At 41.4% G+C, this 19,740-nt stretch overlaps 1 protein-coding gene across 1 annotated transcript; it reads right to left on the reverse strand.

Annotated features, from left to right (window-relative positions):
• Positions 1 to 4,438: 4,438 nt before the first annotated feature.
• On the reverse strand, positions 4,439 to 17,353 carry LOC139760420 (uncharacterized). Its single transcript, XM_071683608.1, has 6 exons — positions 17,010 to 17,353; positions 15,635 to 15,796; positions 12,971 to 13,108; positions 6,241 to 6,666; positions 5,605 to 5,688; positions 4,439 to 4,857 (listed from the first exon to the last, which is right to left on the reverse strand). Exons 1-6 carry the CDS (start codon positions 17,034 to 17,036, stop codon positions 4,714 to 4,716), a joined length of 981 nt encoding a protein of 326 aa, XP_071539709.1. The 5' UTR covers positions 17,037 to 17,353; the 3' UTR covers positions 4,439 to 4,713.
• Between the last annotated feature and the right edge of the window lie 2,387 nt (positions 17,354 to 19,740).

A 19,740-nucleotide genomic window follows, 5' to 3' on the forward strand; every position in this document is an offset into this window, starting at 1 on the left:
ATCAAAATAGGCTTTTATCAGTGTATCTGAGAAAAATGTTTATTTTTTCAATTACATTCTTTATCTGTTCTCATAATTCTAGGTATTGTGTATAGTTTATCAATCTGTATTGCTCATATTTTCTACTTCTCTCAACTAAAGGAAACTAAGATGTCACATCCATGTATAACAGCTAGACAGGCAAAATGCATACTATTAGATTCATTAACCAAAGCTCACAGTGCACACATAATTCTCCCTCATTATTCATTGTCATGTTTCCCACTACCACCCTTATTGATCATAACTCCAAAATCCTGTACCAGAACTCATTAACCTTTTATTCTGTCTTCAAGCTAATGATAAATTGCTACTGCTTACTTCATTAAAAAACAAGAGCCTTGCCATACATTACATCCCCAATGCATAACATCTTGGTGATTTGCATTTCTCCCCAGTTCCTCCTCTGAGTTAACTAACAATACAGCATCATCAGCATACAAAAATTATGGTAGTTTCCAGTCTTTTCTACCATAATTTAGTTGTATCTTTTAAGAAGGTAGTATCTGGTAGGCAGCCACTGACCAGGGGGCTTATTACCATTACTATAATAAGGTATTGGGAGGGTTGATGACAGATGAGTAGTGAGCCAACACTCAATTGGCTGTCAAGTTACACTACTCTGATCCAGGTAGAACTGTCTTTTCTTTCTGCCCCATCCACATATGGACTGCTGGCATTCTGTCCTCAAACATGCAATATCTCCTTGTCTCACATGACACTTAACAACACTTAATTCACACAATTCATTCTTTGTAACTCCAGATTTTCCTGTGGTGAGTGCTATGTGCTAGCACTGCCTTTTGGAAAAATAGTAAAAGCAGTAGATAGAAGAAGTAGGTATGAGCAATAGATAGAAGTAGTAAGTAGGAACATTAGGTAAAAGCAGTAGGTGGGAAAATTTGGTTGGAACATCACACAGAGGCAGTAGGTTGGAAATTAGGCAGAAACATTAGGTAGACACATTTGATAGAAAGTTGTCATTAGGAATATTAGGTACAAGCCTCTGAAAACACTCCACTAGAGTTCCCATCTGCCAATGGCCTGTTATGGGTGAGGCACTACAGGCTAAGAAGTGATGTAGGAGTTAACCAGTTATAGAAACTCTTTTGCCATGGCTGTCCCCTCAAGGGAGTTCCTGAAGGGAATGGGCATGAGTGATATAAATAGATAGATAGAAAAGGACCCCATTTCACTCATCCCTTGTATTGCCCCATTCATGGCATCAGAGAACCATGGTGACATGACTTGCTTCTTTCTTTTCTTTCATACTTGATAGCTGTTTCCCACATTAGCAAGATAGCACCAAGGACAGACGAAGAAAGGTTGCATCTACTCTCATCCATTCTCTAGCTGACATGTGTAATGCACCAAAACCACAGCTCCCTATTCACAACCAGAATCCACAGATCTTTCCATGGTTTTCTGTGAATGCTTCACATGTCCTAGTTCAGTCCAGTGACAGCATGTTGACCCCTGTATACCACATCATTTCTGTTCACTCTTTCCCATGCACACCTTTCACCCTGCTGCGTGTTCAGGCTCCAGTCACTCAAAATGTTTTTCACTCTATCCTTCCAGCTCCAATTTGGTCTCCCTTTTCTCATTGCTTTCTCCCCTTTTGACACAATATCCTCTTTGTCAACCTTTCCCTTCAGTTCTCTCAACCACACTTATTGTCCTCAAACATTTGATTTCCACTTTCCATACATTCTTCAGTGCTCTTAGAACCCTCACCCTCCACCCCCACCTTATGTCACACTTCCACTTCCATGGTTCCATTCACTGCCAAGTCCACTCCCAGGTATCTGAAACACTTCACTTACTTCAATTTTCTTCTGTTCAGACTCACCTGGACTTCTTAGCAGAAAAGTTTTATATTACTTACTCCACTATTAACACTAACATAAGCATTCTTTCCATTTTAGAAGTCATATAATCATTCAGTTATCTTCCGTGTACACCGCAAAGCATCAGAATTTCTCAAAGCCCTTGTCCTTAAGTATCACATGCTTTTTCTAGATCCATAATTGTGGCACATGGTTTCAGTTTAGTTTTTTACACTAAGTACAAAAGTTTCATTTACACACCCTCTCCTCTTCCTAATACTTAGTTGTGTATTACATGAAAGTGGTTTGGCAATTGTTTTAAACACCATGAATCATAATCCTACCAATTTTATCTTATTTTTCATATGGGATCTATCTCTTCATAATTATCAGGGGTCACATCTACTTCCTTGAAAGAAGTGGAACTGTCATTACCTTCATCCTGTCAAAAGGCTTATAGCATTTCCATGCTGCTTTGCACACTTTCCTTATCAATACTTCTGTTGTTTTACCTCCAGAACTTCACCCATTGCCCACCCCATCTATGCCTTGTCTTTTCTTTACTGTTTTCATTGTGCATTTTCATTCTTTCCTCATAATTGTTCCACATCCTTCCAACATCAAATTCTCCAGAATGAATTCCTCATCCCTTATAGTCTATACAGCCAGTGATTCCTTTAAGATTTACATTCCACTTCTGATTTAATTTCATGTTCATCCTCTTCTTACAGTCTCTGTCTTGTGTAGTACACTATATTTTTACGTATATCCCCTCTGCACTACTCAGTCTCTTTTGTCCTTTCAAAGTAGCCTATTTTTTCATTGATTTTCATTCCTACCCCACAAGATTTTCTTTATTCAGCATTCTTTATTCTTTACTTTGCATAAATTTCAATTGTATGGGAGATTTAGTTTCCAAACTTTTTTTTACCACCAGGCTTTCTTACATCTTAATTCCTTTATATTGTTCCTTTTTTGCTATAATCTGTATTACACTCATTTTTTTCTGTGACAGCCTCTATGTATCATTTTAAACATACCCTGCAGTTCTTATTTCCTGGGAAGCTAAATTTTAAGTCTAATTCCTTTTCACTTTTTTAGTCTGCCTTTTCATTCATATTTTTTTTGTCCAAGGTCTTTGAAACAGAACACCAATGTACAAGTTAAACTCTTGTTTAGTTTGAGTTGGTTAAAACAGCACTTTTGTTGTGCCATCACTTTACAAGATCCCAAATGTGGGTCTATCATTAATAAAATAGTAGGAGCATTGTTATTAGCATTTATAGAAAATATGATTACTGTACATTAAGTTTCTTCTGTATCCTTTTCTTTACTGTATAATGGATTATCCACATTTCTTTTATTATTATGCTTCACCACATATTTTGTCTTTAGTTTACATTTCTGGCTTTATAGTTCCAGGTGTACTTTGCAACATTTGATGAATATATATTATATTAGTCATTCATTATACATGACAGCTAGAGACTGAGTGTGAACGAATGTGACCTTTGTTGTCTTTTCCTAGTGCTACCTTGCACACATGCAGGGGGAGGGGGTTGTCATTTCATGTGTGGTGGGGTGGCGAAGGGAATGAATAAGGGCAGACAGTATGAATTATGTACATGTGTATATGTATATATGTCTGTGTGTGTATATATATGTATACGTTGAGATGTATAGGTACGTATATGTGCGTGTGTGGACGTGTATGTATATACATGTGTACGTGGGTGGGTTGAGCCATTCTTTCGTCTGTTTCCTTGCACTACCTCACTAACGTGGGAGACAGCGACAGAGTATGATAAGATAAATATGTCATTCATACAGAAAAATCAGTAACCAGGCATCCCTTAGATCCCAAGCTGTGCTGGATCAATGAAAGATTAATGTATCACTATCACAAGGTCTCAAAAGTCCCCATTTTAACCCTCTAATACGCCTTATTCCGTTTACACTAGCTTTTATGATTTTTCTTTGAGAGAAAATTAAAATACACCTGTACCATGTGCATATATGGAAATCCTAGTATGGAAGGGTGTTTTTACTGTACTTACCTGATTTTTAAAAGAGTTTGCTGTACTACAAGAGCTACCACAAGACTAGAGGAGTTCACTGCTAGATAAAACAATATTATGTAATGCACACTATAAAGCTGTTGAAATATATGCATTCCATATGAAAACTCTGTTGCAATGACCTAACTTTCACCTGCTAGCCATTATGAGACATACATCTAATTACTACATACTTACAATGTAATGTTAACACAAAGGCAGCTAGGTAGAGCTTTACATCAGGATATAGTAAAAATAGCTTTCAAAGACAATGAAGGTCAACACCTAACACAAACTTGTAACAGGCAAATATCACTGCAGTTCAGGGTTAATCCTATGTCTCCCTTCTATCCAAATATAACGTATTCGAATATGTCTGACTGGTACAGCTTGATACAGATGCATTCTTCATTTAATTTTTACGCTTTGTTACTGGTCTGATGCATCCAGACACACTTCCTTTTCGTTTGTTACATTCAGCTACCAGCTTATGATATACTAAAACACTATTCACTTGTTTGGTACATGTGGCCAATAGTGGCCTTTTACTAATGTACTGCTTGTTTTTGAATCAGCATAGCATTACATGCTAAATCTAACATATGGATACCTGTTAAGCGAGACATAAGTCAAAAGCATAAGTACATGTGAGGTGACTATACAAAGCAAACATGTAAAATTGCACCATGAGATGTGATCACCATCAGATTTTGTTGGAGAATCCACAAGGATCGCTTGAGTAGGAGCAAAGGAAGCCATATCTAAAGATGTGTGCAGTGTGGCAGCTCCTAGAGGACCTTGGCCCAATTTACCTCATAGGCAGGGTAGAAGGTTTGGTTACCCATCTCAGGAATTCTAAGGGCACCCTTGTAGTACCTAATCTCTCGTCCCAACACATACTTGTAACCTGCACACTGCAGACCCTGGAACACCTTTCAGACAAAATTACATATTAGACTTTTCGTCTTATTTTTCCATTACCAATCATTATGATTTCATGATAATTCATACATTTCACTGAGCTGCTGTAACTCAGTTGCTTTGTGCATCTTGAGCAAAACATATTTTATGGCAGGTTCTTGTGTTTCTCAAATTTGTTTGCTCCTTTGGCGTTGAGGGTAATCAGGCAGAGCTGGTGAATGAAGGTATGCAAAAATGGCTGAGACAGTGTAAGGAGTCTTTTTGCTGTGGCATAATGTACCATGGTCATGGTTTGGTGCCTATAGTATGAGGATGAGGTGAACTTTTATTAGACTGGGTGAAGTGGTGACAGTGAGAGTGTGATAGGATGATGTCTTGTGGTGGTAGACAGTCTTCTGGTGCTAGCTGAAGTGATGGTAGGATGAAGTATTACAGTGGTGGCTGTGGTAATATAAAGGGAGAGATCACCATGAGTGAAATGGCTGCGTAGTTAGATGAAGTATTATGGTGTTAGGTTGAAAGGCATCTGTGATAGCTTGGTAAGCTGAATGTAGTAGTAGCTTGGTAGTATGGAGAGAGTTAGTGCAGTGGTGGCTGAAGTGGCAATGAGGTTTGTTAAGTAGTATGATAAATGAGCCTGTGCATAAGATGAGGTGGTGATATGGTGGTGAGTTAGAAATTGCTGTGAAGGAGGTTACAGTATTGTGGTAAGCTAGTATAATGTATGGTCATCTAGTATAGTGGGTAAGGTATGTTACCTGGAAGAGCTTGGCAAAGTATTGATGCCTGGCTTCGCCACTCATCTGGTTCACAGTGATAGGCACATGCAGTCTCACGCCAATCTGAGGATGTAGAAAGGGCACTGTTGACACCTGGGATCCTCATATTTGATGCTCCCTCTCTTGCTCTGCAGACACTTTTGTTTAACAAAGACTCGTTTATGTTAACCTGCTTATTTGACGTAGATTCTCTTATTTTCTAATTCCTTTTTTCATACCAGCATCTACATTTCACACTAGCTCTCTCACTTTATAGTGACTCTTACTTTACACTACCATTTTTACAGCAACTCTGTACTTCACATTGATATATTTTACTATGACTTATACGGTGACTCTCTTTATACACCAACATCTTCACTCTGATACTTACTGTGCACTGACTCCCATACAGTATTATGCTCTGATTACACTATCTTATATCTAGCATGAGGAGGTTGATGATGACCTGTTACTGACCTACCTATGTTAAGCATTGGCTTGCCAATGTCTAGCATTTAGAGGTTGATGAGTTGGTATTGATTTGCCTATCTCCAGCACAGGGAGTTGGTCATGACCTGGTATTAACCTCCCTAATATCCAGTTTGTGAAGGCTGTTGATGACCTAGTACCAACCTGTCTAATGTCCAGTAGATGCAGATGAGTGATCACCTGCCTAAGGAGGATCCACTCACGGCCCTCCAGATCACTCTTGAGGAACTTCACCTGTCGTCCAGTGTGACTGAGGGCATTTATGATATAATCGAGTGAGCGCCGCCGCTGGAGGAGACCATCCCCCTCGGGCTTGTCATAGGGCACCTCACCAATGTTCCAGGCATGCTCTAGCCAGAAATCTGTCCGCTTCACATGCTCTGCCTCTTTAACCTTCTCATGGTCGAATGCATGAACTTCACAGCTGAACATATTCATGTCTCGCTCAAACTGACTGTCAACATCCTTGCCAAAACTGTATACAAGGCAGGGGTCATGTGTCATCTCATACTCCTCATTGAAGCAGATATACTTGGTCTTGCGCACCTCATCTGCACACTCCTTTTCACTCTGTGGGAAAGGAACTTGCTAACTCATTTTCATCACCTGATTGCTCCTTACTGTTTCCTCTACTGCTTATTTAGTAATTGCTAGGTACCCAATGAGTTGTATATTGTACCTCATATTACCTTAGCTATTACTAGCATAGTAGGATTACCTTGCCTATAATCACCTTATCCTTTTTAATTCCCCATTAGTATTCATTATTACATAACCCAATGTAAGCTTACCAACCATAGCATCATCCATTACTTAGCTAAAATTACATTTTCATAACCTTGTTACCAGGAGGTCTAGAGAAAGCTGCAAGAGTTGTGAAAAAGAGGGCAAATGAGAGTTGGGGTAAGATAGTATCATTAAATTTTAGGAATCTGGAGAAGGCATATGATAGAGTTGATAGAGATGCCCTGTGGAAGGTATTAAGAATATATGGGGTGGGAGGCAAGTTGTTAAAAGCAGTGAAAAGTTTTTATTGAGGATGTAAGGCATGTGTACGTGTAGGAAGAGAGGAAAGTGATTGGTTCTCAATGAATGTAGGTTTGTGGTAGGGGTGTGTGATGTCTCCATGGCTGTTTAATTTGTTTATGGAGGGGGTTGTTAGGGAGGTGAATGCAAGAGTTTTGGAAAGAGGGGCAAGTATGCAGTCTGTTGTGGATGAGAGAGCTTGGGAAGTGTTGGTAAAGTGTGTGAAAGAAGAAAGCTGAGAGTAAATGTGAATAAGAACAAGGTTATTAGGTACAGTAGGGTTGAGGGATAAGTCAGTCGGGAGGTAAGTTTGAATGGAGAAAAACTGGAGGAAGTGAAGTGTTTTAGATATCTGGGAGTGGATTTGGCAGCGGATGGAACCATGGAAGCGGATGTGAATCATAGGGTGGGGGACAGGACAAAAGTTCTGGGTGCATTGAAGAATGTGTGTAAGTGGAGAACATTATCTCGGAAAGCAAAAATGGGTATGTTTGAAGGAATAGTGGTTCCAACAATGTTATATGGTTGCGAGGCATGGGCTATAGACAGAGTTGTGCGGAGGAGGGTGGATGTGCTGGAAATGAAATGTTTGAGGACAATATGTGGTGTGAGGTGGTTTGATCGAGTAAGTAATAATAGGGTAAGAGAGATGTGTGGTAATAAAAAGTGTGTGATTGAAAGAGCAGAAGAGGGTGTTTTGAAATGATTTGGTCTCATGGAGAGAATGAGTGAGGAAAGATTGACCAAGAGGATATATCTGTCGGAGGTGGAGGGAACAAGGAGAAGTGGGAGACCAAATTGGAGGTGGAAAGATGGAGTGAAAAAGATTTTGAGTGATCGGGGCCTGAACATGCAGGAGGGTGAAAGGCGTGCAAGGAATAGAGTGAATTGGTATACCGAGGCGGTTTGATCGAGTAAGTAATAATAGGGTAAGAGAGATGTGTGGTAATAAAAAGAGTGTGGTTGAGAGAGCAGAAGAGAGTGTTTTGAAATGGTTTGGTCACATGGAGAGAATGAGTGAGGAAAGATTGACAAAGAGGATATATGTGTCAGAGGTGGAGGGAATGAGGAGAAGTGGGAGACCAAATTGGAGGTGGAAAGATGGAGTGAAAAAGATTTTGAGTGATCGGGGCCTGAACATGCAGGAGGGTGAAAGGCATGCAAGGAATAGACTGAATTGGAATGATGTGGTATACCAGGGTCGACGTGCTGTCAATGGATTGAACCAGGGCATGTGAAGCATCTGGGATAAACCATGGAAAGTTCTGTGGGGCCTGGATGTGGAAAGGGAGCTGTGGTTTCGGTGCATTATTACATGACAGCTAGAGATTGAGTGTGAACGAATGTGGCCTTTGTTGTCTTTTCCTAGCGCTACCTCGCACACATGAGAGGGTAGGGGGTTGTTATTTCATGTGTGGCGAGGTGGCGATGGGAATGAATAAAGGCAGACAGTATGAATTATGTACATGTGTATATATATGTATATGTCTGTGTGTGTATATATATATGTATACGTTGAGATGTATACGTATGTATATTTGCGTGTGTGGACGTGTATGTATATACATGTGTATGTGGGTGGGTTGGGCCATTCTTTCGTCTGTTTCCTTGCGCTACCTCGCTAACGCAGGAGACAGCGACAAAGCAAAATAAATAAATAAATGAATAAGATATATATATTGGAAAGGATCACAATTTTGCGCGAGATCAAGATATTCCTATGAGTCCACGGGGAGTTCCCAAGTGCACTTTTGTGTAATAATCACACCATCAGGGGAGACACAAGAGAGAAATATAACAGTCAGTTGATATACATCGAAGAGACAAAGCGTATACATATATATATGTGCGTGTGTGGATGTGTATGTATATACATGTGTATATGGGTGGGTTGGGCCATTCTTTCGTCTGTTTCCTTGCGCTACCTCGCCAACGCGGGAGACAGCGACAAAGTATAATAAAAGAATAATAATATATATATATATATATGTGTGTGTGTGTGTGGAAGTCGAGAACATTATCTTGGAAAGCAAAAATGGGTATGTTTGAAGGAATAGTGGTTCCAACAATGTTGTATGGTTGCGAGGCGTGGGCTATGGATAGAGTAGTGCGCAGGAGGATGGATGTGCTGGAAATGAGATGTTTGAGGACAATGTGTGGTGTGAGGTGGTTTGATCGAGTAAGTAACGTAAGGGTAAGAGAGATGTGTGGAAATAAAAAGAGCGTGGTTGAGAGAGCAGAAGAGGGTGTTTTGAAATGGTTTGGGCACATGGAGAGAATGAGTGAGGAAAGATTGACCAAGAGGATATATGTGTCGGAGGTGGAGGGAACGAGGAGAAGTGGGAGACCAAATTGGAGGTGGAAAGATGGAGTGAAAAAGATTTTGTGTGATCGGGGCCTGAACATGCAGGAGGGTGAAAGGAGGGCAAGGAATAGAGTGAATTGGATCGATGTGGTATACCGGGGTTGACGTGCTGTCAGTGGATTGAATCAGGGCATGTGAAGCGTCTGGGGTAAACCATGGAAAGCTGTGTAGGTATGTATATTTGCGTGTGTGGACGTATGTATATACATGTGTATGGGGGTGGGTTGGGCCATTTCTTTCGTCTGTTTCCTTGCGCTACCTCGCAAACACGGGAGACAGCGACAAAGCAAAAAAAAAAATATATATATATATATATATATATATATATATATATATATATATATATATATATATATATATTTATTTATATATATATATATATGGCTTGGAAACATCTTGGAAGTAAAGTCAGGGGTTGGTAAGAGGACAAGAGCTAGAGCTAAGCAAGGAGTAGCACTACTCCTGAAGCAGGAGTTGAGGGAGTGTGTGATAGAGTGTAAGGAAGTAAATACTATGTGACATAGTGTAAGGAGGTAGATTCTAGATTGATGTGGGTAAAATAGTGGATGGCAAGAGATGGGTGATTATTGGTGCTTATGCACCTGGTCATGAGAAGAAAGATCATGAGTGGCAAGTGTTATGGGAGCAGCTGAGTGACTGTGTTGGCAGTTTTGGTGCATGAGACCGGGTATTAGTGATGGGTGATTTGAATGCAAACGCAAGTAATGTGGCAGTTGAGGGCATTCAGTGTTGTGAATGGAAATGGTGAAGAGCTTGTTGATTTGTGTTTTGAAAAAAGACTGGTGATTGGGAATTCCTGGTTTCAAAAGAGATCTACACAAATATACAGATGTGAGTAGGAGAGATGTCCAAAGGGCATTATTACAATACATATTAATAGATAGGCATGTAAAAGAGAGAGTGATCAATATCCTGTGGAGGCAAAGGTGAAGATTTGTAAAGGTTTTCGAAAAAGAAGACAGAATGTCAGAGAAAAGAGAGTGGTGAGAGTAAGTGAGCTTGGAAAGGAGACTTGTGTGAGGAAATACCAGGAGAGATTTAGTGTAGAATGACAAAGGTGAGAGCAAATGAAGTGAGGGGAGTAGGTGAGGAATAGGATGTAGTATTTAGGGAAGTAGTGATGGCATGCAGAAGAGATGCATGTGGCATGAGAAAGGTGAGAGGTGGGCAGATTAGAAGGGGTAGCGAGTGGTGGGATGAGGAAATAAAGTTGTTAGTGAAAGAGAAGAGAGAGGCATCTGGATGATACCATGAAGGAGTGCAAATGACTGGGAGATGTATAAGAGAAAGTGGCAGGAAGTTAAGGAGAAGGTGCAAGGTTAAAGATGAGGACAAATGAGAGTTGGAGTGAGAGGATATCATTAAACTTTGGGGAGAAAAAAGATGTCTTGGAAGGAGGTAAATAATGTACAAAAGATAAGTGAACAAATGGGATCATTGAAGGGTACAAGGAGGGAAGTGATAAAGATAGTAATGGAGTGAGGAGGAGATGGAGTGAGTATTTTGAAGGATTATTGAATGTGTTTGTTAATAGAGTGGCAAATTTAGGGAATTTTGGTCAGGGTGATGTGCAAAGTGAGAGCATCAGGGAAAGTGGTTAGATGAAGACAGATGAGTAGGTGAAATCCAGCAAGGCAGCAGGATTGGATGGTATTGCAGTTGAATTTATTAAAAAAGCTGATGAATATGTTGTTCATTGGTTGGTAAGGACAGTCAGTGTATGTATGGATCTTGGTGAAATGCCTGAGGATTGGCAGAATGCATGTATAGTGCCACTGTACAAAGACAAACAGGATAAAGGTGAGTGTTTAAACTACAGAGGCATGTTTTTTCAGTATACCTGGAATGTTATACAGGAGGATATTGATTGAGAGGATGAAGGCACATACAGAGCATCAGACTGGGGAGAAGCGGTGTGGTTTCAGAAGTGATAGACGATGTGTGGATCAGGTGGTTTGCTTTGAAGACTCTGTGTGAGAAGTACTTAGAAAAACAGATCGATTTGTATTTTGCATTTAAGGATCTGGAGAAGGCATGTGATAGGTTGGTAGAAATGCTTCGTGGAAGGTCTTAAGCATATATGGTGTGGGAGGTGAGCTGCTAGAAGCAATGGGGAGTTTTTATCAAGGGTGGAAGGCATGTGAATGAGAAGGAAGTGAGGAGAGTAATTGGTTCCCAGTGAAGGTTAGTTTGTGGCAAAGGTGAGTCATGTCACTATGGTTGTGTAATTTGTTGATGATGGGCTGATTAGAGAGGTGAATGCAAAAGTTTTGGAGAGAGGGGCAAATATGTTGTTTGTTGAGGATTAGAGGTCCTGGGAAGTGAGTTAGTTGTTGTGCATGGATGATACAGCACTGGTGTCTGACTCGAGTGAGAAACTGCAGGAGTTAGTGACTGAGTTTCAGAAAGTGTGTGAAAGGAGAAATTTGAGAGTGAATGTGAATAAGAGCAAGGTTCAGCAGGGGTAAGGGGCAAGTTAGTTGAGATGTAAATCTGAATGGAGAAAAATTGGAGGAAGTGAGGTGTTTTAGATATTTAGGAGTGGACCTGGCAGCAAATGGAACCATGGAAGTGGGTCATAGGGTAGTGGAGGGGGCGAAGGTTCTGGGAGCAATGAAGAATATGTGGAAAGAAAGAATGCTATCTTGAAGAGTAAAATTGGGTATGTTTGAAGGAATAGCATTTTCAACAATATTATATCGATGCAAGGCATGGACTACAGGTACGATTGTGGAGAGGAGGGTGGATGTGTTGGAAATATGTTTGAGGACATTATGTGGTGTGAAGTGATTTGATCAAGTAAGTAATGAAAGGTTAAGAGATATGTGTGGTAATAAAAATATGTGGTTGAGACAGCTGAAGAGGGTGTGCCGAAAGGGTTTGAACATATGAGAAGAATGAGTAAGGAGAGGTTGACAGAGATGATGTATATGTCTGAAGTGGAGGGAGTAAGGAGAAAGGGGTGACAAAATTGGAGATGGATGGATAGATTGAAAAGATTTTGAGTGATTGGGGCCTGAACATGCAGGAGGGTGAGAGACATGTATGGGATTGGGTGAATTGGAATGATATGGTATACTGGGGTTGACATGTTCTCAATGGACTGGCATGTGAAGTTTTGGGGTAAGCCATGGACAGGTCTGTGGGACCTGTTTGTGGTTTTGGGGCATTACACAAGACAGCTAGAGAATGGATGTGAGCACATGTGGCCTTTCTTCATCTATTCTTGGTGCCACCTCGCTAACACAGGATATAATGATCAAGTATGAAAAAATGAAGTATTATATATCTATCTATATTTATGTTTCTGTAATGAACGTAATATTGGAGGACATGATTAGTGCAGTGTACATGAATTTGTGATATTGAATGATGGAAGAGAATCTTCGAGAGATAGTGCCCCACAAATGTATGTGTCCCTCTCCTTATGATATGAATAGGTAATTATACATAGAGACTGACCTGTGAGGGGACAGGGATCTTCTCGCCACCAAACTCAACCCAGGAGTAACAGTGGTCAGCGTCAGGATGGGAGAGGTGGTTGAAGAAGCTCTGGACACCTCGGTACTCCAGAACCGGCAGCTGAGGACTTGCACACACCTGTGGATACCACCACCTGGCTCAAGAGCTGCTGTGGCAGTTGCTATACTGATAATGGTAATGTTGTGGTCGTGCTACCACTGTGATGATGATGATGATGTTATCATGGTACTGCTGTGGTCATGCTACTGCTGTGATGATGTTTTGCTATTGTGATGATTCTTTGGTTATGCCACTGTTGTGTTGATGTGCTTATAGTACTGCTCTCATGATGTTGTGCTCATACTGATGCCATGATGATGTTCTCATGCTACGATTGTAATGATGTGCTTATGCAACTTTTGTGATAATGTGTTCATGTTACTGCTGTGATGATGTGTTCATGCTACTGCTGTGATGTGTTCATGCTGCTGCTGTGATGATGCATTCATGCTACTGCTGTGATGATGTGTTCATGCTACTACTGTGATGTGTTCATGCTACTGCTGTGATGATGTGTTCATGCTACTGCTGTGATTATGTGCTCATGCTACTGCTCTCATGATGTACTCATGCTACTGCTGTAATGATGTACTCATGCTACTGCTTTCATGATGTGTTCATGCTACTGCTGTCATGATGTGTTCATGCTACTGCTGTGATGATGTGTTCATGCTATTGCTGTGATTATGTGCTCATGCTACTGCTGTGATGATGTTCTCATGCTACTGCTGTAATGATGTGCTCATGCTACTGCTGTTATGAAGTATTCATGCTACTGCTGTGGTGAAGTGTTCATGCTACTGCTGTGATGATGTGCTCATGCTACTGCTGTGATGATGTGCTCATGCTACTGCTGTGATGATGTGTTCATGCTATTGCCGTGATGATGTGCTCATGCTACTGCCGTGATGATGTTCTCATGCTACTTCTGTGATGATGTGCTCATGCCACTGCTGTGATGATGTGCTCATGCTACTGCTGTGATGATGTGTTCATGCTACTGCTGTGATGATGTGCTCATGCTGTTGCTGTGATGATGTGCTCATGCTACTGCCGTGATGATGTTCTCATGCTACTGCTGTGGTGATGTGCTCATGCTACTGCTGTGATGATGTGTTCATGCTACTGCTGTGATGATGTGTTCATGCTACTGCTGTGATAATGTGTTCATGCTGCTGCTGTGATGAAGTGTTCATGCTACTGCTGTGATGATGTGCTCATGCTACTGCTGTGATGTGTTCATGCTACTGCTGTGATGATGTGTTCATGCTACTTCTGTGATGTGTTTCTGCTACTGCTGTGATGTGCTCATGCTCCTTCTGTGATGATGTACTCATGCTAATGCTGTGATGATGTGTTCATGCTACTGCTGTGATGATGTGTTCATGCTACTGCTGTGATGATGTGTTCATGCTACTGCTGTGATGATGTGCTCATGCTGTTGCTGTGATGATGTGCTCATGTTACTGCCGTGATGATGTTCTCATGCTACTGCTGTGGTGATGTGCTCATGCTACTGCTGTGATGATGTGTTCATGCTACTGCTGTGATGATGTGTTCATGCTACTGCTGGATGATGTGCTCATGATGCTGCTGCGATGATGTGTAATTTTGATGTCCTCATGATATTGTTGTGATAATGATGTGATCATTTTACTGCTAAATGATGATGGTCTCCTTATGTTACTGCTGTGATGATGCTATGATCATGAAACTGCTGTGATGATATTAATGCTCATGCTACCGCTGTGATGATGCTGAGGTCATGCTACAGCTGTGATGACGCTAAAGTCTAGCTGCTATGATGATGATGCTGTGATGCTACTTTTATGATGATACTAAGGTCATGCTACTGATGTTGATGTAATGATGGTACTACTCTTATGCTACAAAAATGGTGCCACTGCTGTGATGCTACCGCTGTGATAATGGTATTGATGTGATGCTGTAATGACTGTACCTCTGTGTTCATGTTGCAATGATGGCACCACTGTGTTGAGGTTGTAATGATGGTTCCACCGTGCTGATGCTGTAGTGAGGGTGTAGCTGCTGTGATGATGGCATTGTTGTGCCGATGCTGTATTGTTGCTGTAATGATGGTACTACTATGCTGATGCTGTAATGATGGCACTGCTGTGCTAGTGATGTTGGTGTCACTGTAGTGATGCCGTTATGATGGCACTGCTGTGCTAGTGTGATGTTGGTGCCGCTGTAATGATGGCACTGCTGTGCTAGTGATGTTGGTGCCGCTGTAATGATGTTGTTATGATGGCACTTCTGTGTTAATGGTATTATTACTATGGTGATGACGCTCGTGATGTGAGGTAAGGTGGTATACACACCGCCGGCTCTGTCATACATATTGGTTGGTGGTGGGCTGCAGAGGCTAATCTGACGCTGAATCTGGCGGGAAAATGTGATGATACGACTAAGATTTTACGTTAACGATTGTGTTGGAGACACAGCGATGATGCGGGGGCCACAGAACTCTGGTTAATGACGAATAACGGTGACATGGTGCTGGTTATGACTAGGTTGTGTTTAAAGGATGATCGAGATGCGTCAGTGTGGGTGTGGTGGCAAGGTCTGTCCCTAATTACTCACCTCTCTGAGCTTGTCCTCAAACTTGACGACTTGGAACACCTCACTCGGCGTCCGCCAGAAGACGAGGTACCCCGCCAGGCCAGCCACTATCGTCACAAGCGCCGCCGCCAATATCGCGCTCAGCCATCTCCTCTTTATCCACTGCTGGCTCTCCGGGCTCACCTGTCATCCCAATCATGATTAGTATTCATGTTTCAGGCCTTGAGCGGGACTTTAATTATCCTATTAGGCTTTGCCTCCGACCTGACGCTTATGAGTAAGGTCGTACCGTCTTGCTCAAGAGTCGTACAGTCGTGATTAAAGTCATACCGTCATACTTCAGGATCGTATCGTCATACTCAAGGACCATACGGGCTTGTCTATGAATTGGATGCCTGTCTTAGATTTTATATTACCAAAGAAATTTCATAGAATTTTTAAAAGTCGACTGACGAGTATTAGCACCAGGTGTTCGCAGTGAAAAGTGAATCTGCGCAGTGCTCTCGCGATGGAGAATTCGCCAAGCTCATCACTAAACAAGCTCCAAAGACACTAACAATCACTAAGGTCTCGAATCATCACCCATGGACGCTAGTAAACCTCACGAGTGCTAATTAGTTCCACGGACATTAAAAAGCCCTTTGGTGCTAACAACTCATCGGACGATAACGCCTTGCGAGCACAACAAAACGCTTGAGTTCTTAATGATCCCCACGGACAACAATAAGACCCCACGAGCACCATTGAAGACAGCGAACGATAATCATCGGTAACACTAAAGAAGCCACACGGACGCTCAATAGTCCCCAGATGCTAACAAACCTTACAGACACCAACAGGCACTAGTATGCAAACAAACCCCCGGGCGCCAACAAACCTCACGGCCCCCCCAAAAAAACTCATTCAAGATCCATGCGCACTAACAAATTCCATGGCGTAGGAAACCCTACTATCGCTAACAAACCGGATGGAAGCAGGCAAAACCTGTTAACGCTAACAGCCCCCACGGGTACTGACAGCCCAAAGGCTTGATTTATGCCGAACGAGCGGCGAATATTGTATCACTTCTTACCTTTCTCCCCAAAATCCACGGACGATAACGTTAATCACGGATGCTGACAATGCCCACGACAACCAATAAGTGTTAACACACCCCTCGGACAGCATCACTCCCCAGAGCCTGCCATTATTAACGCAAACATAATCTGATATGCTTAATTGACTTACCATTTCGCTTGCCTTCTCTGAATAAGAGATAAATTGTCAGAAAAGGAATAGATCAAGTGATACGAATAGTAAGAAAAATGAAATAAAATGGGGAGATAGATTGGTAGGAAGTTGGTAAATAAAGGTTATCGTATAGTCATCCCTACAAGTAAAGGTGTCTATAACGTACCTTATAGTTTTGTGTAGTCCATATCATTGTGGTGTGGAAGAGCGTAGTATACTCCTGCAGGAAGGACGGGTCGGGGACGACTCACGCGTCTCCCTCGAACACCCTCACGATGCGCACCTCACGTGGTACGTGGCACCGCCGTACGCCCTTACTAGTGAACATGCTGCTTGTGCGCCCTATATTTTCATAATATACTTATGCAACAAAACACCTTTTTATCTATTGATGATACGGTTTGACAAGAAGGTTATGTTTGTGAATAACAGGAGGTACCTGATCACGGAGGAAAGATAGACTAATAATAAACTTTTAAGTTTTCCTGGAGCGGGCCCACGTCAGCGGTGGTACCTGCCAAGGGCGCGACCGACCTCCTGCTGCGTAATGGTTGCCTCGTACTGTCCGGATGTGTGGATGCCAACCCAGAATGCCTGCTACTTTATGACAACTGACAGTGATCGCATGACGCGCGTTTTTACGTATACGATGAATAAAGAGGCACATGGCCGACCCCTCCCCTCGTTTATTGTTTTCTATAATTTCAGCGTTTAGCTGGAGTTTATAAAGCCAGTGATTAATGCTATTGTTACTTTGATATTCAGAGTATGTACAGACATCCTGACAGGCCTGGGTTTAAAGAGATTTTCACAGCCTCAGTAAATTTTCGTGAGGGGTTCATCTACCTGCATGAATGTAAATATCAAGTATGATATAAAGCCCATAAAGAATATTACAATTCGCATCTATACCAAAAAAGGCCTCAGATAGCCCACTTTCCTATGGCAAAAATTGCTCGTTGTTCTAGAGTGCTGGGGAGAAGGTATTGCCCACTATAGTAGTGGGCAATACGCAGGTTACGTTAGAAAATGACCTATGATGAACTTTTATGCCTAGAAAGACTCTTGGCGCTCTACTTTCGTAAGTGGCTCGCCAAGAATCTCCTTATAGAATTTCACCTAATAGATCCGAATATTCCCGTGCACATCAAGACCCCAAGATTATCGGCGACCACCTCCACTTTGAAGATGCCATCGATGTCCGATGAAAACAGCAACCATACTATTTTTCCAACAAGCTCCCCAGGAGTAGCCGAGGCACTTCCTTTCAAAGGCTTAGACACTCTTACATTTTAGGTTCTTTTAACACGAGAGACCCTAAGAATTCCCTCTTTATATGGAATGACACCACCTTTTAAGACTGCACAGAGATTTATTGGCCTACTTGATCTTGTAAGATTCACTGTTATAGTTTTCCGTTCAGAGAATTTGTAGCCAGATTAATCTGCCCAACAAGTGCTTTTGATAACAGCTTGCGAACATGTTGGCAATTCAGATGATGTACAAATAGCCTAAATATTCCCTTGGAATGTTCTCCACAACATTAGCAATGGCAGCAATGATGCAGGTATCACTTCATTCATTGCCCCGGAGCACATCCTCTTCCTATGGGAATTGTCCACAATATTCACCACCAACCTTCACCTTAAATTTTTTTGCTTTTCGATAATTGTGTAAACTTTGGTGGTCTTCCTCGAAAACTCATTTTCGGAATATTTTGATAGCTTATCGTGAAATAGTATCAAAGGCCTTGATATCAACTTAGAGAGGTCCGTAGTTATAGTCTCTAAAACCATTCTGGATTGCATAATGTTTTTCAATGTATAAAGACAACTTATAGTCACAGTTTTCATTAGTTTGCAAAGACAACTGGTCAGTGCAACAGTTCTATAGCTTGTAGCAATGGTAGACTCTCTACCTGGCTTAATAATGGCATAAATTCTCCACGACCACCACAAGGATACCCAAGCATGGGATTGGGGAAGGTCAACTTTTGAAATGTAAAAGAAAAGAGGCAGCAGATAATCCAGAACTCCTCCATGATATATGGGTAGTAAACTGCAAGCTAAACAACTGCTAGCAATGCTCCGGGAGTCAGTAGGTAGAGTTGTAGAGAATGATTTTAGATGCCCGAGGAGCTGAACGTGTTCAAAAACTCAACAGTAAAATATTATTACTAAAACCAACGAGAGGGATGAGAACAAGTCTTCTTAGCCAACCTTTCGTGGAATGAGTACTTTTTTTTTAATGGATTCAAGGTTATTACGGTGGCGTACCGCTGGGTTTGATCCGGGACCGCTGCTTTTCTTAAGGCAAATTTCTTGCCAAAATAACCAGACTTGTCTTTGAATAAGTTCGCGGAGGATGCCAGGGCCATGAGGGAAATATAAATGACACTCCGGTTCACCAAGGGACCTAAAGAAGCTCTAAGTTGGTATGTGATGCATGGTTCATGAAATTCAACCAGAGTATATATAATAAGGGTTGAGTAGTGAAAGGAAGCTTCAATGCGAATGCTATCAAACAGGAAATTGCAGGAATCCGTTTAGGAGAGGAACTCTGGAAATCGACATTGTACCTAAATTGACTGCTGGATACATTTGGTGGGGGGGGGGGGGGGGTGATATCGTCTGTGAAGTTAACCAAGTGCGGCACTAGAGTAAGAAACCATACTTGTTTAAAGGAAAATTTCTAACGTTATATGGTTCTTTTCTCATGTAGTAACATATTCCGTATCATATACATTAACAATAAGCATTTTCATATACCAAAGTTTTGCATGTTTATATTTGTATACAACTCCCTTGCCATAATGTATGAAAAATGATTACACATCACCAGTAATTAGAATTATCGCTTACAAAAGAGTTTGTCGGTCGCCATGATAAATGTTTACC

Source organism: Panulirus ornatus, chromosome 3 (genome assembly GCF_036320965.1).
Source record: "Panulirus ornatus isolate Po-2019 chromosome 3, ASM3632096v1, whole genome shotgun sequence".
Taxonomy (NCBI): domain Eukaryota; kingdom Metazoa; phylum Arthropoda; class Malacostraca; order Decapoda; family Palinuridae; genus Panulirus; species Panulirus ornatus.

Bases quoted from the DNA above. Each gene is read 5' to 3' on its own strand.
- LOC139760420 (XM_071683608.1), bottom strand. From the start codon at position 17,036: ATGATATGGACTACACAAAACTATAAG. The intron at 15,797-17,009 runs GTACGTTATAGA...TTGGGATGACAG, and splicing joins GGACTACACAAAACTATAAG to GTGAGCCCGGAGAGCCAGCA. The intron at 6,667-12,970 runs GTCAGTCTCTAT...CCTTTCCCACAG, and splicing joins AGATCCCTGTCCCCTCACAG to AGTGAAAAGGAGTGTGCAGA.